Source organism: Plodia interpunctella, chromosome 8 (assembly GCF_027563975.2).
Source record: "Plodia interpunctella isolate USDA-ARS_2022_Savannah chromosome 8, ilPloInte3.2, whole genome shotgun sequence".
In the NCBI taxonomy this organism is placed as follows: Eukaryota; Metazoa; Arthropoda; class Insecta; order Lepidoptera; family Pyralidae; genus Plodia; species Plodia interpunctella.
Genome location: NC_071301.1, coordinates 11,056,209 through 11,077,500, shown reverse-complemented (window position 1 = coordinate 11,077,500; position 21,292 = coordinate 11,056,209). Strand labels below are relative to the sequence as shown.

At 51.1% G+C, this 21,292-nt stretch overlaps 2 protein-coding genes across 3 annotated transcripts; one reads left to right on the top strand and one right to left on the bottom strand.

The window, feature by feature from the left end:
- Positions 1-9,746: 9,746 nt before the first annotated feature.
- Positions 9,747-11,762, bottom strand: LOC128672173 (uncharacterized). The gene has a single exon (XM_053749119.1). The coding sequence runs from the start codon at positions 11,760-11,762 to the stop codon at positions 9,747-9,749; it is 2,016 nt and encodes a 671-aa protein (XP_053605094.1).
- Positions 11,763-13,708: 1,946 nt separating this feature from the next.
- LOC128672100 (uncharacterized) lies at positions 13,709-21,216 on the top strand. Of its 2 annotated transcripts, none has more exons than XM_053749007.1 (8): positions 13,709-13,901; positions 14,231-14,316; positions 15,188-15,412; positions 15,534-15,851; positions 16,251-16,423; positions 17,057-17,286; positions 19,376-19,578; positions 20,792-21,216. In XM_053749007.1, the coding sequence occupies exons 1-8, from the start codon at positions 13,760-13,762 to the stop codon at positions 21,203-21,205; spliced, it is 1,791 nt and encodes a 596-aa protein (XP_053604982.1). In that variant the 5' UTR covers positions 13,709-13,759; the 3' UTR covers positions 21,206-21,216. The 2 variants fall into 2 exon arrangements, with proteins under 2 accessions (XP_053604982.1, XP_053604981.1); XM_053749006.1 differs by having other exon boundaries at positions 20,789-21,216.
- The last annotated feature ends 76 nt before the right edge of the window (positions 21,217-21,292 follow it).

Below are 21,292 nucleotides of genomic sequence, written 5' to 3'. Positions count from 1 at the left end.
AAACAAAAAGCGCATCCAAGAGCTCGCGAGGGGCATCATGGGCTCGGTGGAGAGGGCGCAGCAGACGGAGCTCCCCAAGCCCGTCTCGGATACTATCCTTCTGGCAATCAGGGAGAGTATCCGGGACGAGTTCAAGGCCCAAACGCCCGTCCTCGCGTCACCTCCGGCTCCAGCCCTGAGGTCCTTCGCGGCTGTTGCTTCAACACCCCCGCCACCCAAACGCACCCCCCCGCCGCCACCTCCCCCACCACCTAAGCGCACCCTCCCTTCGCTGGTCATCAAGGCCAAAGAGACCGGGGCCCGACGGCCTGACGTCCTTGACGAGTGGCGTAAGAATGTCAGGTTTAGGGACACCACTTTCGCCCCCACCAACGTGCGCCCTCTGCGCAATAATATGGTGAAGGTTGACTTCGAAACCGTGGCGCAGCGGGATGACGTCATGGCGAAAGTAAACAAGCTCCCCGGGGTGGTTGCCGAGGAAAGCAAACTTCGGAAACCGCTTATCATCTTGAAGGGCATTAACACCCAACTACGAAAGGAAGAGCTGGTGGAGGTGGTGAGCGGACAGAACCAAGTGAGCGCCGCAGACATTCGCTTCTGCTTCGCACTGAAGAATCGGAACGAGAAGCTCTACAATGCTGTTTTAGAAGTTGCGCCAGCTGTCCGTCGAATGCTAGTCGAGGCGGGCCGGGCCAATGTGGAGCACCAGCGCGTGCACGTCGAGGACTTCAGTCGATTCGTGCAGTGCCGCAAATGCCTCCAATTCGGCCACACCGGCAATAAGTGCTCGGCGGAATTCTATCCGTGCGCGCACTGTGGCTCCTCGGCCCACCACATCTCAAACTGCGCTCACAAATCAGATGCATCACAACTAAACTGCTTCAATTGCAAACGGTCAAACGACAAATCCACCGGTCACTCTGCCCTTGACTCCAAAAAGTGCCCCAAAATCATCAAAGCCATGACAGCCCTTAGCGACTCCACCGACTATGGTTATTAAACGAATAGAGTTAACACAATGCAACCTCAACCGCTGCTACATAGCGCAACAAGAATTCTTCATCAACTTTCGCAACAGCAACTCTGACATTGCTCTCATCTCAGAACCATATGTAGGCCCTCACCTCGAGATGAGGCCTCCCCCAGACATGAACGTATTCCAGTTTCCCAACGGCTCCCGCGTCAAGGCGTGCGTGGTGACCAAAGCCACTGTGGCTGCGGTCGGGGTCACGCAGCTGTCCTCAGCGAATCTGGCCGTCGTCCGTGTCAAACTAGGACCAAAATCTTTAAACGTAGTCTCCATTTACGTCGAACCCGACATAGACAAACACTCCACGATACACAAGCTAGACCATTTCCTAAGGACTACCAGATCCTCGCTGCGGATAGTGGGCGGCGATGTCAACGGCAGCCACCGGGAGTGGGGGGAGACACAGGACAATGATCGGGGGGAGGAAATTTGCACACTTATGGCCTCAAACGATATGGCTGTTTGCAACACCGGCAATGAGCCCACGTTTGAGGCCATAAGACACGGCAACCTCTGCTCGTCAATAGTGGATGTCACATATGCGTCACAGAACCTAATAGACAGGCTGGAGGACTGGCTTGTGGACCGCGCGATCTGCCCTTCATCCGACCATAACGGGATCACGTTCAAAATAACCCCAAATCACAATATAGGAAAATCTGCTAAATCGACCACCTTCAAATACTCCACTTACAGAGCAGACTGGACAGACTTCCGCACACAAATACAATCAGCCACCGAACACCTTGTCACCCACACAGACTTCTCCACCCTCACCGAAACCGACCTAGACCAAACAGTAAATCAACTAACCACAGCCATACAAAACGTCTGTAACAGAGTCTTCCACAGAAAGCAAAAACCTAAATATTTCAACCCATGGTGGTCAGAAGAGCTGGAATCCCAAAAGAAAGACTGCATCCGACTACACCATCGTCTCCACAACCTGAAAAAGGCCAACAAACCACTCGACAACATCATCAGAGAATACACAGAAGCAAAGCGAAATTACGCCAAAGCCATCTCAAAACAATCCACCGAACATTTCAGACAGTTCTGCGACGCGCAGGGGAAAGAGGACGTCTGGGCTGTCACAAACCGCCTCATAAAGGATGCACCCCTAAGGAAACCACCACAAACCCTAAAAATCGACAAAACCTACACCGACAACACCAACGACACCGCAACCGCACTACTAAACCACTTCTATCCTGACGACACGCCCGATCTGACAGTCCACCAGCAACACCTACGAGACTCCACAAGAAACCCACCTAACACACCAGACGACATACTCTTCACCACCGACGAGATAAGGGAGTGCCTAAGCCACACCAATCCCAAAAAAGCCCCCGGAGCCGACCATCTAACCTCAGACATCTGCGCACAAGCCTTTGACGCCATTCCCCAATTCTTCACGGAACTTTACAACAGAAGTCTGGAATTAGGCTACTTCCCCAAAAAATGGAAACAGGCGGTGGTTAAAATAATTCCAAAGCCAAATAAACCGGCAGAACAACTCAGCTCGTACCGCCCGATCGGACTCATTGCAGTTTTCGGGAAAATCCTGGAAAAACTGATCATCAAAAGGCTAGAGCATAAATCGGAACAAGAGGAATCTCTGAACAAAACCCAATTCGGCTTCAGACCCCAAACATCGACGGTGGACGCGCTTGAGCGGGCCCTGAAAATTGTAAAAACGGCCAAAGAGAAAAAGCGACAGGTCATAGCGATATCTCTCGATATAAAGGCCGCTTTCGACAACGCCTGGTGGCCTGCCTTATTCCAGCGATTACACCACATACGATGCCCCAGAAATCTATATAAACTCATCCAAAGTTACTTCGCCGACAGGAGGGTCACCCTGGATTATGGGGAGAGCGCGTCGTCCAAATCGCTGACCAAGGGTTGCGTCCAGGGATCCGCTTGCGGCCCAGTCTTTTGGAATTTAATATTAGACGAACTTCTATCCATGCTGCTACCGGACAATGCCCACATACAGGCCTTTGCCGACGACGTGCTTCTCATAGTCGAGGGAAAGTCGAGAGAGGAGGTAGAGCGCACTACCAACACCTGTCTTCGTGAGATATACTCTTGGGGAGATAGAGTAAAACTGCGATTTGCACCGGAAAAGACACAATGCATATCATTCACAACACAAACCCTAACAGCTGAAATAGAAATGAACAATGTCCGTATACCTCTAACAACCCAAATTAAACTTCTTGGCGTAATCATTGACAATAAACTAAACTTCATCCAACATTCTAAATACATTATAGGAAAAGCTACGAAAATTTTCAAAAATTTGTGCAAATTTGTTAGACCCACTTGGGGAATACATCCGGAAAATGTAGAATGCATATATAGGCAAGTGATAACACCCATAATAACTTATGCGGCGGGAATCTGGGGAACGGCCACAAGGTTCTGTTCGGTTCGCAGAGCCCTCCGTTCGTTCCAAAGAGCGTTTGCTATTAGGGCGATTCGAGGATTCCACACGATTTCCGCCGTCGCCGCGGATGCGCTCGCGCGGTTCCCGCCGCTACACCTTGTGGTGGAGGAGGCGCGCGAGACACACCTTATCAAACAATCTGGCACGTTGGGCTCCCTCCCTGAGGACATTGGTCTGTACAGACGCGTCGGGATCAGGGACCTCCTGCACCCAGCCAAGCGGGTCACTATAGACTACGATACGGCGACCACGCAGGAGGAAACTGATTACCTGATGAACCCGGAGGCACCCAATGTCTTCACGGATGGGAGCAAACACGAAAACGGTGATACGGGGTCGGCATTTGTCGTCATCATGGAGGGACTGCCGGGGGGATCCGTGACCAGAAAATTCAAACTGTGCCGAACCTCAACAGTATTTATGGCCGAACTATACGCTATAGCCCAAGCCTTGGAGTGGCTTCGCGCTCGGAACCACTCCTTGGCAAAAATATTCACAGATTCTCTCTCCGCTCTAAAGGCTATCCAGGACCGTAGCAACACAGACCACCTTGTGAATCGCATTCACAAGGACCTGTTCTTGCTGCGGTCCAGGAACCAGATGGTGGACTTCGTGTGGACGAAGGCTCACGTCGGGATAGTGGGAAACGAGATCGCGGACGCGGCAGCCAAAGCGGCGGCCTCCAAAAAGACCGCGTCCGAGGTCAATTTCTTCCCACTGTCCCACGCCAAGCGACTCCTGAAAGCGAAAACGCTACAGGCTTGGCAGGCGGAGTACCAGTCGACCACACAGGGAGCCACCACCAAAACCTTCTTCCCGCTAATCTGTCACATCCCTCCCGCTCTAAGCGCCTTCAAAATTTCCTTCTCTCTCACTCAGATTCTAACTGGCCACGGATTCCACAAAGCTTACCTCTCCAAATTTAAAATCATCGATGACGACAAATGCCCTTGCGATGGCACTACAGCCCAAGATATACCACACCTTCTAAGAGAGTGCCCTATATTTGGCAAGACACGCCATGACTACGTCACGGCGTGTCTACGCAATAAAATCGACGAATTTGACCTGATCCAGACCTCAAGCAAAGAGGAAACGACAACGACATTTTTGAAATTGGTAGACAATATCGTCTACAGCCTCAAAACTATCAATGGGACATAAATCTCTAAAATCTATCATTTCTCCCAAAAACCTCCTCCCCTCCTAACATAACACAGATAGATGCACGCAACTTTGTATCAAATAGCAAAGAAAAACGTGCATCTAAACTTAGTGATTTATGTAAAACTGTGCCCAAATCAAGCTACTATTCCTAATATTTCAAAAAAAAAAAAAAAAAAACCTAACCTAACCTAACCTAACCTAACCTAACCTAACCTAACCTAACCTAACCTAACCTAACCTAACCTAACCTAACCTAACCTAACCTAACCTAACCTAACCTAACCTAACCTAACCTAACCTAACCTAACCTAACCTAACCTAACCTAACCTAACCTAACCTAACCTAACCTAACCTAACCTAACCTAACCTAACCTAACCTAACCTAACCTAACCTAACCTAACCTAACCTAACCTAACCTAACCTAACCTAACCTAACCTAACCTAACCTAACCTAACCTAACCTAACCTAACCTAACCTAACCTAACCTAACCTAACCTAACCTAACCTTTTTTTTTTTTTTTTTTTTTTTTTTTTTTTTTTTTTTTTTTTTTTTGTTTTCGCAGGGGAATGCATTTACGCACTGAGTGTGGGACTCCTGGGCAGCTAATCGGCCCAGACTACCCACTAAACCCCTGCGGATGCCATCGGCCGCTTTACAAAGAGGCGCCTCGGATCTAACTAGCACAAGGCGCCTCAGCGACTGGCCGGTCTCTTTCACCAGAGACCGGACTCTCCACTCTCAGGGGCCCTCCGACATCTGGAGGACCCCTGCCGCCGGGTGGGACCTCTGTCCCACCGATTCAGGGGGGGCGCCCGCAGGCGCGCCCCCAACCACCAAGGCGAGCCGCACGCCATCCAGTCCGGAAGCAGACCGGAGGCAGCGGCTCTCCGTCTTATTCGGCCGCAGAGGATAGGGACAGCGGCGCACCGTAATACCGGCAGTCCTCCTCCTCTGCGGCCCCACCGACCACCATGCCTGCGCCATGGCCGCGCCTCATTCGGCCGCAGAGGATAGGGACAGCGGCGCACCGTAATACCGGCAGTCCTCCTCCTCTGCGGCCCCACCGACCACCATGTTTGCGCCATGGCCGCGCCTGGTCGCGGAGGATGGGGAGAGCGGCGCACCGTAATACCAACCCCTCCTCCTCCCCCGCGACCCCTACCACGGCTGTAAGAGTAGAGGGCTTAGCCCTCTTCTCTCACAGCCACTGAGCCAATTGGCTCTCCAACCTGGGTTACCCGACATGGGTAACCCACCACCAGTTGCCAGGACATTTGCCAACGGCTAACAAGACCCCTAAACGGGGAGTTATTAACCGTCGCCCAGGGTGCACCAGCCCAATAACTTGTCAGCCGCCGCTATCACCGAATCAAAGATCAAGTGACAGAAGCAAACCTTCAAATCATCGAGCCAACGTGGAGGTTTCCTGACAGTAGCACCCCAACCTAACCTAACCTAACCTAACCTAACCTAACCTAACCTAACCTAACCTAACCTAACCTAACCTAACCTAACCTAACCTAACCTAACCTAACCTAACCTAACCTAACCTAACCTAACCTAACCTAACCTAACCTAACCTAACCTAACCTAACCTAACCTAACCTAACCTAACCTAACCTAACCTAACCTAACCTAACCTTTTTTTTTTTTTTTTTTTTTTTTTTTGTTTTCGCAGGGGAATGCATTTACGCACTGAGTGTGGGACTCCTGGGCAGCTAATCGGCCCAGACTACCCACTAAACCCCTGCGGATGCCATCGGCCGCTTTACAGGGAGGCGCCTCGGATCTATCTAGCACAAGACGCCTCAGCGACTGGCCGGTCTCTTTTGCCAGAGACCGGACTCACCATTCTCAGGGGCCCACCGACACCTGGTGGACCCCTGCCGACGGGTGGGACTTTAGCCCCACCAATTACGGAGGCGCTTGCAAGCGCGCAAGGTAGCGCCTGCGTCGCACCCCCGTCCGCCTTCTGCGAATCGGCTCCGCGAGGGGGTGGTCCTCGCGGTTCCTTTCCTCGGCCTCCCTCTGTGACATAACAGTCTCACAGAAGGAGGCCACTGCCGCCCAGGCTCCGTCACTCCCGAGCATCGCATTGACGACACTCGGGAGCGACAGATCCACTCCACCGAGCACTGCCACCAGATCGTGGCGCTGCCGACTCCACCTGGGACACTGCTCTAGAACATGTTGAGCAGTGTCCCGAGCCTCGCCACAATCGTGGCAGACCGGCTCGGTCTCCCGCTGGGCCACGCGGTGCAAGTACTCACCGAAGCAGCCATGCCCGGTGAGCACCTGCGTCATGCGGAAGGTGAGAGGCTTGCGCCGCCTCAACATCCATCTCTCCAGGACCTGGCGCAGGGCCTCCACTGTGCGTACACCGTACGTTGCCCGCGCCAGGTCTGCCTCCCACCTCCGCATGAGTTCCGCTTGCCCTCGCAAGCGGACCCGCCGGACCATCTCAGGCGAGGGGTGCTCGCCGATTTCCCTCCTGTTCGCCACAAAGTGGTAAACCTCGGCGAGCACCTCCGCCACCAACTCCCACGGCGGGTCGCCCGCGAGGGCTGTGGCCGCAGAGAACGCCACTGTACGGTACCCCCGTATCGCCCTTACCGCGATCACCTTCTGCGCCTGCCGGAGAAGGCGCTTATTCTCCGCGGCAAGGGCGTCCACCCAAACGGGGGCGCCGTACATCGCCATACTCCGGCACACGCCGGAGTACAGCTTCCGTACAGCGTCGCTGGGCCCACCCAGATTGGGCAGGAGTCGGCCCAGCGACGCAGCCGTCCTGACGATCCTTTGCCCCAGCTCTCGGAAGTGGGGGACAAAGGACCATCTCCCGTCGAGGATGAGGCCCAGGTATTTCATCTGGGCACTCACCCTCAACTCCTCATGACCCACCTGGAGGCGCGCCCCTGGGGGAGGTCCTCGCGTCCGGGCCCCGCGGAAGAGGAGGACTTCGGTCTTATCCAGTCGGACCCGAAGCCCCAGCCTCTCTATGCGGCCGACCAAAAGGGCGAGGCCCGTTTCGGCCAGCCGCGCCGCCTCACCGAAGTTCGCACCCCGGGACGTGAAGAGAGTGTCATCCGCATAGCAGATGACACCCGTCCCGGGGGGAAGCCGGCACCGCAGGACCCAATCGTATGCGATGTCCCACAGGATAGGGCCGAGAATCGACCCCTGTGGCACACCGCATTCGACGCTCCGCCGAACCATACGACCCCCCCCGTCCTCGTACAGGACAACACGATCCTCCAGGTACACCCCCAACAGCCGCCGCAGGTACGAGGGCACCCCAAAGTACCGGAGTGCCTCCCGTATTACACTGTGCGGGATGCTGTTGAAGGCGTTGGCGACGTCTAAAGACGTCGCCAGGGTCACATCGCCTTCTCGATCCGCCTCCTCCGTCACCGACCGCAGACGCCTGAGGGCGTCGATGGTGGACCTCTTGGCCCGGAATCCGTACTGCACGTCAGAGAGACGCGGTCCCGGGCCTTCCTCAACATGCCGAACGAGGCGAGAGGCCACAACGCTCTCTAGGGCCTTCCCAGCCTCGCTCAGCAGGACCAGAGGTCGCACCGCCGAAGCCGAGTCCAAGGGCCGGCTCCCCTTCGGAATAAGGCAGAGCCGGCCCTCCTTCCATAATTTCGGGAACTGCCCCTCTCGCAGACAGCGGTTGAGCAGCCCCCGAAACTCCTCCCCGAGGTGCACGAGAATCAGCGCAAGCACTTTCCCGTGCACCCCGTCTGGACCCGGTGCCCTCTTCCTTGTCTGGAGGCGGTCGAGGACCACCTCCATTTCGACGTCGGTGACGGGAGGCGGATCCGCCTCCATCTCTTCTCCCTCCGCGTCAGGCGGCTGTCGGGCCATCCTCGGAGGAGAAAACCCTCGCGGATTGCCGGGGAATAGATCCCCGACAATCTCCCCCAGCAGAGCTGGCTGAAGGGTCTCCGTTAGCGGGGTCGCCTGTGGGCGCAATTTGTCTCGCGCCCACTTATACGGCCGGCCCCATGGGTCTCTTTCGATACCCTCCACCAGCTCCTCGAAGGCTTCCTCCTTGGCCCGACCGATGGCCAGCTGCAGCTCCTTGCGATTTTCCACATACACCGCATACAGCTGACCATCCCTCTCCTCGTCCCGGGGATTGCGCCGCCTGCTTCGACTATAGGCCCTTCGGGCCGCGTTGCAGGCGACGCGAAGGGCGGCAATCTCCGCCGACCACCAATAGACCGCCCGCCTAGGGGGGGCTCGACCTACGCTTGGCATGGCCGCCCGGCACACCACTGTGAAAGCGTCGCCGAGACGGTCAGCCGCGTCGTCCACCCCCATTCCGTCTAGAGGCGGGAGGCTCCAGCGGCCGACGATGGCCGCCTCTTCCGCCAGCTCCCGGTCAAGCCGCGTAAGGGCCCAGCGCGGGAACCGGCTGCGCACCCGGGACGATGATGCCGCCTGATATTGGGGGGCGGCCGACACCTCGAACCGAATATACAAGTGGTCCGAGAGTGTCTCCACCCCCCCTTCCACCCTCCAGTCCGACACGGAGCGCGCGGCGGAGGGGGTGGCGAACGTCAGGTCCACCACCGATCCGCCCGTCCGTCGCACGCACGTGTGGGCTGTCCCCCTGTTTAGGAGAGACAGCCCCGCGGCCAGCGCCCACTCTTCCACCTTTCGCCCCTTGGGCTCCGTGGCCGGGTTCCCCCACGCCGTTGATTTGGCGTTGAAGTCACCGGCCACGAAGACCTTTAGGGGCGCTAACCGCCTTATCTCCGGCCCCAGAGCATCCAAGAACCGCTCCAGGGCCGGCAAATCCCGGTTCGGGGAGAAGTAAACACCAATTATGGCGTACTCTCCCCGAACCGCCACCACAAAGCCGTTCCCTCTCTTCTTAATCGCGAGGGGAGGGGCGGCACCAGGCCTAGCCACGATGGCCACGAGGCCATCCAGATCCCCCGCCCAGTGAGGCAGGGAGGGAACCGCGTACGGCTCCGCGACCACCGCGACATCCAAATCCCACTCCGCCATGGATTGCAGGAGGAGATCCTGCGCCCTAGCGGAGTGGTTGAGGTTGGCCTGGAGGAAGGTGACCCCCATCACTCCTCCATTTGGCCGACTGGCGCCTCCCCTTGCCTTCCCTCGCGCGGAGGAGGGGACGGCCCTTTCCCTCGGATCGGGGGTGGGTTGCAGGCCCTACCCCCCATCACGTGGCCCGCCGGCTTGCCGGCGTCGCGGCATACCGCGCAGCGGGGCTCCGCTGTGCAGGAGGCGGACAAATGCCCTGCCTCCCCGCACCTATAGCAGAGCCGGCTGCGGTCCGTCTGCGAGGGGCACAGCGATGCAGTGTGCCCCTTCCCCATGCACTTGTAGCAGTGCATGGGGCGCGCCTCCAGGTGCCGGAGCTGCACTCGACTCCAGCCTACCGTGAGGCTGCCCGCCTCGATCAGCTTTTTAGCCGTCGTGACCGGGCAGCGCATCAGGGCAGAGCCAGAGCCCCGCCAGTCTGAGCGGATTTCACCCACCCAGACCTGGTCCTCCGTGCAGCTCCCGGCTTGCGCGACCGCAGCCTTTATCCGCTGCGCCGTTGCCGCATCATTCAGGCCCGTCACGCGGAAGTCCGCGGTTTTGACGGGCCTGGAAACGTCCGCGACGCCGGAAAGGGCCGCCTTCAAGGCCGATGCAAGCGCATCTGCCTTGTCTGAGTTGGAGGGGCCAGAGACCTCGATTAGCCTCGCTCCGGTCGCACTCGGGCGAATCCGAAGCGAGCCGATTCCTAGCCCCTCCAGGCTCACCGCCTGCTCGGCCTTGAGGAGGGCGGAGCTGTATGTGGCCCCTTTTTGCGCTGCCTCTGGCTGTAACTTGAGAATTACAGCCGAGGAGCTAGGGGCCGACAGCTTGGCCGCCCTCGCTGGCGCCGCCCTGGGGGGTGCCTTGGGCGCCGTTGCAGTGGCCTTTGTTGGGGCCGCCGCCGGTCGCTCCGCAGGTTTGGGCTGGGACTTCTTTCCCACGCCCTTCCCCTTCCCCCTCCTCCCCCGGACTTCGACCCAGGGGAGCTCCGGGCATTCGTCGACCACAGCTGTTGAGGTCGACGGCCCGAAGGGCCCCCACTCTGTCACTCCCCCAGCACCTACCCCCTTACAACCCCGCCTCTCAGAGGCCGGGCGTGCAGGGGCCCGAACCTCCAACTCCACCACCGGCTGCTCAAGCCGCGGCGCCGGACCCAGACCGGAGGCCTGATCAATGGCCGTCCTTGCAGCCCTCGCCACCTCGGAGTTGTCACCCGCCAGAGGTGGACGAGTGGCACTCCGAGGACATCCAGCCAGTCCTAGCGCTGCCAGACGGCCATCAATTAATCTGGCCATCCTCTGCTCCAGCTCATCCTCCACTGGAGCTGCCTGCCGCTGTACCGTCCGCGCAGCCTGAGCAGCCTCACGGCGGGCCTCCTCGAACCCCCGGCGGAGCGCAGCGACCTCAGCCTTCATAATGGCCACCTCCCTTTGGAGGCGACCATTATCGGCCTTAAGGCGTCGAACTTCGTCCGACTCGCTGCGCGCCACCAGGGTGTCCACGATATCCCTGATATCCGAGGAGGCCCGCATAATTTTGGAGTTGAAGCCCCCCTTGAGGGCGGCAGTCTTCCCGACGAGGCTGGTTATAATACCCAGCCTCTCCACCGCAGTGGCCATGAGTCCATCAGCACCCATGGCCCCAAAGTCCCGCGCATCAATGGGGGCCACCACCACATCATCGTCCCCACCATTCAGGGGTCCTCCCCTCCGGAAGGCCCGAGCCCCTAGAGAGGCCGAGAAGGAAGCCTCGGCATCCTCCTCTTGACTCCTCCTCGCTTCAGCCCGGGCCCTCGTCAGGTGCGAGGCACCCCGAGCCTTGCCCCTCTTCGCCACTGATTGTGCCCGTGGCACACCGACCTCAGTGTCGGTGCCGGAACCAGTCGCCACCTCAGAATAGAGGCGCTTGTTGCCCAGCACCGACTCCGACAACGAGGTGATGGAGCCCGCACTTCCCAACAGGCTCCCCATCCTCTCTTGGCCCACAGCGAGGCCACTCCCGTCAGTTTCCTCCCCAGCGGAATGTTCAGACCCTGAACATTCCATTTCCACCCTTCCCTTTGTTTGGCCCTGAGAAGGGCCTTTTGGGTGGCCCTGAGAAGGGCCTTTTGGGTGGCCCTGAGAAGGGCCTTTTGGGTGGCCCTGAGAAGGGCCTTTTGGGTGGCCCTGAGAAGGGCCTTTTTTCAGGAAACGCCCGCGGGCGTCCCTCATTATTTGGTCATTAGACGACATTCTTCACAGTTCGCAAATTGCTCCTTCTGCACAGTGCACTTTAGCCGTCGGCCTAACCACTCCGTTACGGTGGTTAGGACGCGACGTTGCCCGGGGAACGCGACGTGGACGCAAGCACTGTGGGGTGGTTCCCCAACCTAACCTAACCTAACCTAACCTAACCTAACCTAACCTAACCTAACCTAACCTAACCTAACCTAACCTAACCTAACCTAACCTAACCTAACCTAACCTAACCTAACCTAACCTAACCTAACCTAACCTAACCTAACCTAACCTAACCTAACCTAACCTAACCGCAAACACGAAAACGGAGATACGGGGTCGGCATTTGTCGTCATCATGGAGGGACTGCCGGGGGGATCCGTGACCAGAAAATTCAAACTGTGCCGAACCTCTACAGTATTCATGGCCGAACTCTACGCTATAGCCCAAGCCTTGGAGTGGCTCCGCGCTCGGAACCACTCCTCGGCAAAAATCTTCACAGATTCTCTCTCCGCTCTAAAGGCTATCCAGGACCGCAGCAACACAGACCACCTTGTGAATCGCATTCACAAGGACCTGTTCTTGCTGCGGTCCAGGAACCAGATGGTGGACTTCGTGTGGACGAAGGCTCACGTCGGGATAGTGGGAAACGAGATCGCGGACGCGGCAGCCAAAGCGGCGGCCTCCAAAAAGACCGCGTCCGAGGTCAATTTCTTCCCACTGTCCCACGCCAAGCGACTCCTGAAAGCGAAAACGCTACAGGCTTGGCAGGCGGAGTACCAGTCGACCACACAGGGAGCCACCACCAAAGCCTTCTTCCCGCTCATCTATCACATCCCTTCCGCTCTAAGCGTCTTTAAAATTTCCTTCTCTCTCACTCAGATTCTAACTGGCCACGGATTCCACAAAACTTACCTCTCCAAATTCAAAATCATTGATGACGACAAATGCCCTTGCGATGGCACTACAGCCCAAGATATACCACACCTTCTAAGAGAGTGCCCTATATTCGACAAGACACGCCATGACTACGTCACGGCGTGTCTACGCAATAAAATCGACGAATTTGACCTGATCCAGACCTCAACTAAAGAGGAAACGACAACGACATTCTTGAAATTGGTAGACAATATCGTCTACAATCTCAAAACCATCAATGGGACATAAATCTCTAAAATCTGTCATTTCTCCCAAAAACCTCCTCCCCTCCTAACATAACACAGATAGATGCACGCAACTTTGTATCAAATAGCAAAGAAAACGTGCATCTAAACTTAGTGATTTATGTAAAATTGTGCCCAAATCAAGCCACTATTCCTAATATTTCAAAAAAAAAAAAAAAAAACCTAACCTAACCTAACCTAACCTAACCTAACCTAACCTAACCTAACCTAACCTAACCTAACCTAACCTAACCTAACCTAACCAACCAACCAACCAACCAACCAACCAACCAACCAACCAACCAACCAACCAACCAACCAACCAACCAACCAACCACCCACCTTCCATCATTTCATGTAGCCAGGTCCGTTCCAATTCCATTGTAACGTCGCGACTCTGGGACCTTAGTTTCTATTTTAGTATACAAACATTCATGTGGTACTGTGGAACGGTATTAACCACTGGACTGCTTCGAAGTTGTGTTAAATCCATGGATTACAATAGTAATTAGTAATAAGTACTTCTTAACATAAATATAAAAATGTCTGGACAAAATAATTCTTCTCTAAAACGATAAAATTATGACATACCTATTTGAGAGACAGAAGAACGTCAGTGGTTGATGACAATGCACATGTCACAAAAAAGATGAAAAGTGTGCAATGTCGGGAAGCGAACCGTGGGTTTCAAGGAAATCATTGAGCAAATTCTGCGGCCGCGCATCGTACAGCGGCAGAACGAGACGCGCGGGCGCCGGCAGCGGTCCGCTGCTGGCGCTGGCGCTACTCTCGCTCGCCACTCATGGTGAGGCCTGCCGACTGCTGCCATCACTGAGACCTTGTCTTGCTTTATTCTTACATTTCAATTGCAATTGAAATGTAAGAGTAGTTAATGTATGTAAGGTTCCCTGACGATGTTTTCCTGTGTCTATGAAATTGAGTGAATCACGCGTGAGTACAAAATACAAAGTCATGTAACGAGGTACGCAAGAGTTTCCGTGTTGCAGAAAACAAGAGCCTTGACAGACGGCCAGACGACAAAATGAACCTAAAAAGATTCCGTGTTCACCGTTTGAGGTATGGGAAATTTGCTTTAAATGACAATGTATTTATATGTTGATTGTTAAAATACAGGATTGTTGAATGTGGCGGAAGCATCGCAGGTGGATCGTAACACAAAACTTGAGGACGAGGAAGAAAGCGACAACGCTCCGTTTGCGGTGAGTGACGAAGAATGGGGCTACGTGATAAAAAGTTCTATAAAATTTTGTTTCTGTGGGAAATTTACGCGAGTGAAGCCGTGGGCAAAAGCTAGTAAGATATAAATTCACGACATAATAAATTGTCGAGGGAAATTATCAACCGATAATTTTTAGACCACCAAGCAGGTAAACTCCAGGACTCCTGTAACTGCACACGAGTAAAGGCGTTAAATGCGCAACGCCGACTTTGTGGCATATAGGGCTTTTGCCACAGTACGTTGTAATGCCAGATTACACTGGTTCTCTCGCCTTCAAACAAAAAAACAACTATGCAAGCACTGTTATTTGGCAGCTTTTTTTTATTAAAAGTTTGCTTTTTTTTTGTTTGGTTAATTAGTATACACATATATATATTTCCTTTCATCAGCACTTGATCACAATCATAATATGTTTCAGTATACCTTTTGACCATGTACTTTATTGTGTACTTACATTGTTATATTACTGATAAAAAATTATACATAAATTTATATTTAAAAAATGGTAAGCCCTTCTGGCATAATAGGGACCAACACTTTTTGAATGAGTTTCATTCGGCATTTCTTCTCAGCAGTGGTCGTTTCGAAATGCTAGTAGTTTGTAGCTTTGGTAAACATCATTTAATTTAGAATATTACGTGAAAAAGTGCCTGTGAAGGCCTAATTTCTTAATAAATGTTTTTATTTTGATTTTTTTGATTGCTTAAGATTTGAGAGTGAGGTGCCCATACAGACGCCCTTTTTACAACTCAAAAGGGCTCAAAATTAAAAAAAAACTCCTAAAGATCACTCAAATATTTAGATGAGAGAAAGAGAACTATCACAACAAGATTTCTGATCTGGATGTGCAGGTGGTGGTGCAGCACGACAATGAAGTGGGGTCGGCGTGGCACTGCGGCGGGTCGCTAGTGTCGGTGCGCAGCGCCCTGACGTCGCGCTGGTGCGCGCGCGGACGCGAACTATGGGTGTTGGCGGCCGCTCTGCTTAGCGCGCAGCACGCGTATGGCCATGCGAACAACTTGCGGCGCCGCATCGCGCGCGTCGTCTTCGCCAACGAACTCGGCGGTCTGTTGCCGGTCAGTACCCATTCCCGAATCTGGTTACTATCACCAGTATAGTCTAGTCATACAGTTATCTTTCACCTATCATTCTATTTTAAATAAAACAATCGAAATGAAGTTTATGTATGTTTTATAGGGAGAGATGGACGACGCGTCTGTCGTGATAGTGAATGATGCGTGGAGTGGGGCGACGTTGGACATAGCTCTGCTGGAGATGGAAACTCCGTTTGGCAGTCGAGCGAACGTGCGGCCCATCCTGATGGCGACGGCGTCATCCGATTGCGCCATCCCCGGCCAGTGCCACGTGGCGGGCGTCGTGTCGCGCGGCAACAAGGCGCTGTTGCGCATCGTCGACCTGGACATGGTGCGCGGCGACATCTGCTCCGACATCGCCAGGCACTGGGCCGCCGTGCGCGAATATGTGCTCTGTCTCTCAGGCAATGAACTCTGCCGAGTTAGTATTCTTTTAAAATAATAGTCATATACTTCCTTTCTACTACACTTACTTATTATGTGTGAAAACTAACAAATGGGTGTTTCTCATTCTTTCGCGCGAAAACTACCGGATGGATTTAAATAAAATTTAGTACACGTGTAGAATAAAACTTGGCAGTTACCTATCTAAAGCCGGGTCCGCAGCGCCGATTTTTGTTATGTTTGTTTACTCGATATTGCGCTGTGCTGCCCTGCGTCTTTCTTTAGCGAGCGCTAATACAAAATGAGTCACTTCCCCTCTTCGCAGGCGAACGCGGGGTATGTTATCCATTCATTTCATTATCACTGTTTTTTTTTTCAGTATTCACAGGCAATGCGCGGTCGCGGGAAATCTAATAATGATGGTTATATGTTACAGAGTGATCGCGGGGCGGGCGTAGTGTGCAGCGGCAAGCTGTGTGGCGTCATGTCGCGGTCTGCGCGCGCGGGCTTGGAGCTGGGTTCGGGCTGCGGTGACGTGCACGCTGCGCAGAGTCTACCGCGCTGGCGGCGCTTCGTGCATTGCGCGCACATCGCCGGCTCCTGCGTCAGGTCAGACCTCGTCTCTTCTCACGGAACCGAAAACGATCCATACTTATTATTATTTTTTATTTTTGTTTTGCAAGACCAACAGCTTACAATCTTAATTCTAAACAAACACTATACATTTACAAGAAGCCAATTATAGGTTTCCCGCCGATAGTAACAAAAATAATTTTAATAAGTAGGTATACCATATAAGTACCTACTTATTAAAAATTTTTTGAGCAACACATTTAAACCATACCCCCAAGTTAAACAGTATGCACGTTCTAGCGATAAGCACTTATAAAATACTGCATTTAATTATTAAAGAATTGCCTTACCTACCAAATGACATCGTAATGAAGTGTGTCATTGTGTTCATTATCAAATATAGTGTCAAACATATCAATACTAGAATCTCTAACAAGATTATTTACACTACTACTGGCACGAAAAAGAAAGGAATTACTCCGATAATTAGTAGAAGCCTGCGGAATGTGAATGAGTGTACAGAACCTTATATTTTTTAAAGGGCACTATAACATACCACATAAACTGAAATTAATTATTTGAAATAATTGAAATTATTTTTTGAAGATATACCTTACAATGTCAGCAATTTCGAGAGCGAGGTTTCTAATGATAAAATAGTTTAAACAGAGATCCGGAGTGTACGGAGTTGTGTATGGAACGGCAGCTTTTACCTGAAGCTGCGGCACCCGCCGAGAATGACACCTCCCGGACGGCGTCGTCATCGCCACACACGGACATCTCGCGCACTGAACCCGTGCCCGCGTCTCCGTCCACGGAAGCGACCAAGGCGACCTCTGAATCTGACACCACGAGTGCTGATACCGAGCCGCCTACTACTAATACTACTTACTTAGAACGTTCGTAAAAACCTTATTCCCTTCTTACAGTACACAGTGCAAAAGAATTTAAGTGTTGTTTTAAAAGCTGGATATTTATTATATACTAAACAACAGGTATTAAACGCACACGGTCACTGACCACGGACCTATGTTTACCACGGAAGAAAGGTATGTGCGCGTGAAGCGGTGGTGGTGTACTGGTTAAGACACCACCACCGCTAGGTTTTGCCTGTGGATCGAAAAGTCCCACATTCGAATCCTACTCGTGCCACATGAGTGGCACCAATCTGACTCATGTATAGTAGTTCTCATCGACCACCATTTGCAAGGAAAACATCGTGAGGAAACCTGAACACTGGTTGATTATTATTAACTTGTGTGTGATGCTTTAATAATGCCGAGAAAGTTGTTGTTTATGTTTCATTCCACGTAATGACCACGAGGAATCAGCCATAAGGAATATGACTATGAAGAGAGTTTAGTATATAATTATGCAATGCGAAAGTTGAAAGTAGTTATAGCTGGATATGTAGATCTTTTAAAACGCCATTTAATTTAAAACAGGGGTAGATTTTTTGAAACAGTGCGGTGGTGGTCGCTTGTAAACTGAAAGATCTATTCGTGAGAGTTAGTATACCAATATATACTTAATGTAAAATTTGACAAGTTTCCGTTGACCACCACTTGCGCCGGTGATGGATAACATTATAAGCAAACTACCTTGGTTAATGATTTATTAGCTACTATGTCTGATGGGGGCAATGGCAAATGGTAAACTCCTTTAATATTGCCAAGAAAGTCTCAATATGTTTCGTTCCACATGTTATATAATGACCACGACTGCTGAATGACTTCATCAATCAATACATATAATAAAACAGTAGAAAAAAAATCCTGTACATTGAATAAATTTACATAAAAATAAAATTAGGCGATAGAGTCATAGTAACAGAGTAAGAATTTGAAATGTCTGTCTGTATATCTGTCTGTTTGACACGCTAATCTTCGGAACTACTGGACGGATTTGAATGAAACTTAATATATAGCTATATAGCTTAGTTATATAGCTATTAAGCCTGTGCAACAAGGATATAAATAATTTTGAAAACTGGAACACCTGATGGAGAACAATGATGGTACAGCTAAACTATAGGAAATATAGAAATGGCGCCTTAACAAAAGTTGTTCAGCCTGATGAGCATTTCCTGCTAAGATAAAAATCAAAGATTTATAACACCCGATGTAGACCCATGATGGTCCAACTGAACTATGGGAAATAAAGAAACGACGTTTTAACAAAAGTTGTTCAGCCTCATGGGCATTGATGTATAAAAATCGAAGATCTGGAACACCTGAAGAAGAGTCATAATGATCCAGCTAGACCATAGAACTAATAGGTATATGAGCTAAACTATAGGAAATATAGTTTTTCAGTCTAATGGGCATCTTCTGTACCTATGTATAGGTATCGTTACGCTTTGTCTGTACAATTTATCTAATAATTTTGACTCCTTATCAAAAAATGTTAGGCCACGTGAAAGAAGTCGCGGGTTTCGGCTAGTTCTGAAATAAATGCGACAATTGCGTCGAAACTTGATCTTACTGACGCCCGTGGCAAAAATATTCAATACTAGCTGCGCCCCAAGGCTTCCCGTGGGGATTTCGGGATAAAAGTACCCTATGTGATATTTCAGATTATTTTCTATCCATATACCAAATTTCATAACAATCGGTCCAGTAAATAATGCGTAAAGAGGTAACAAACAAACATTTATTATTATTTCTCATATATTACATATTGGGTAGTTGGGATTGGGATAATTTTATAGTTATCCAAGACCAGTGTCTCAGAGTATTCCGTCACACAATCCACAACCAATGTATTATGCTCATCAGGCTAACAAACTTTTAGAACACCAAATAAATAGTACCTAAGTAGTGCTCAAAAATCGTTTGGACAGGTTTCGATAAGGCGCGGTTTATTGCATCATTCCGGGTCTACTTCATTTGCTATTTCACAACGGTATGTAAGCCTATAGGGTACGGATTTATTACACATTTAGAAAAGTAGATCTGAATGTGATTCTTAATAAAATACATGAAACAGGAATCGACGAAACAACGTACGAAACAAGTCAGCGTGAGAAATGGCTTGTACAAAATCCCGAGGCTTACAAGCCGCCGCCGACGCGCAGCACCAAGTTGCCGCCGTCGACCGCCGCGCCCGCGCCACTCTCCACCGGCGCCGCCACGCCCGTCGTGCCCGTGGCTCCGAGGATGGAGTTCGATCCTAGTCGAGCCGATTTTAAGGTTAGCATTCTTAAGAGGGTTCATGCTATAGCGTGTCGCGACCGGGCCGCGCCCTGGCAGGGTCCATCGGTATGTATTGATAAGAATCAATACATATCATAAAACAGTAGAATAAAAAAAATCCTGTACATTGAATAAATTTACATAAAAATGAAATTAGCCGATAGTCACAGCAAGAGAGTAATTTGAAAAAAAATTCTGTTTCGTCTGTTTGTTTGTACACGCTAATCTTCGGAACTACTGGACGGATTTGAATGAAACTTTTTTGTTATATATGTATTAAGCCTGGGCAACATATAGGCTATATAAATTATCTTGAAAACTGGAACACCTGATGGAGAACAATGATGGTACAGCTAAATTATAGGAACACCTGATGTAGACCTATGATGGTACAGCTAAACTATAGGGAATATAGAAATGACGACTTAACAAAAATTGTTCAGTCTGATGAGCATTTTCTGTAGAGGTATAAAAATCGAAGATCTGAAACACCTGATGCAGACCTATGATGGTACAGCTAAACTATAGGAAAAATAGAAAAAACGCTCTAATAAAAGTTGTTCAGTCTGATGAGCATTTTCTGTTGAGGTATAAAAATCGAAGATCTGGAACACTTGAAGAGTCATAATAGTTCAGCTAAACTAAAGAAGGTATACTTTTTCAGTCTGATTAGCATCTTCTGTATTAGTATCTTTACATTTGTCTGTATAATTAAATTTCTCTAATAGTTTTGACTCCTTACCAAAAATTGTCCGGCCACGCGAACGAAGTCGCAGGCATCAGCTAGTTCAACAAATACGTGGCGTAACCACGGCAACACAACTGCTGAATGGAATTTGATGCGATTTTCACAGTTGTATAGCATATTTTATAATTTTTGTCTCTCATACAAACAAAAATAATATTTTGACTTGTGTTTGATAAAAAATGTCTGATCGCGCATCACAACTGCTGAATGGAATTTGATGCGATTTTCACAGTTGTATAGCATATAGGTCTAACTTAAAATCTGGAATAGATTTCATTGCGAAACGTTGCTTAAAACCAGAAATATTGTCAAAAATAAGTTACGAGCGGACGCAGGTAATAAACGCGGGCGAAGCCGCGGGCAAAAGCTAATCGATTATTTTGAAATAAAAATAATTGTCTCCGATTCAAAGTGCGTAGTCGTAAGTGTGTAGTGGTACTATGAAGCTAATTGCATCAGCAGGCGGGCGAGTACGGCGACAATGCGGTGGAGTACGCGGGCGTGGGCGACGACGCGGCCGCCAGCAAGACGGGCGGCAGCAGCCGGGCGCCGACGGCGGCGGACGCGACGCGCGACGCGACCAGCGCGCCCACGCGCTCGCGCCCGCCCAAGTCGACGCGCTTCGTGCCGCCCACCGCCGAGAACCAAGCAGCAGCCGCAGAGTTCTTCCCCCTTTCTTCTCCTCCTGTACCGGCGGCTGACATCTTCGAGCGCAAATTTACTTTGAAGGAAGAACCGGTCCACGAGGAGGATATCCTACGTGAATCAGCTCATGTACAAGTTGCTGCGCAAACGTCAGCTTGCACCAAAAGTCTAAATATTCTACATTCACCTTTTTGTTTTATACTTTTGTTGTTAATAAAAACGATTTACTAATATGGACATTATTTGAGGGTTTTTACTTTGCCGGTTTTCCTACAGGTTAGAGTTGGGCGTAATCTATTACATTCGTAATCTGATTCT

Bases quoted from the DNA above. Each gene is read 5' to 3' on its own strand.
- LOC128672173 (XM_053749119.1), bottom strand. From the start codon at position 11,762: ATGGAATGTTCAGGGTCTGAACATTCCGCTGGGGAGGAAACTGACGGG.
- LOC128672100 (XM_053749006.1), top strand. From the start codon at position 13,760: ATGTCGGGAAGCGAACCGTGGGTTTCAAGGAAATCATTGAGCAAATTC. The intron at 15,852-16,250 runs GTTAGTATTCTT...TATATGTTACAG, and splicing joins CAGGCAATGAACTCTGCCGA to AGTGATCGCGGGGCGGGCGT. The intron at 19,579-20,788 runs GTTAGCATTCTT...TAATTGCATCAG, and splicing joins CTAGTCGAGCCGATTTTAAG to CAGGCGGGCGAGTACGGCGA.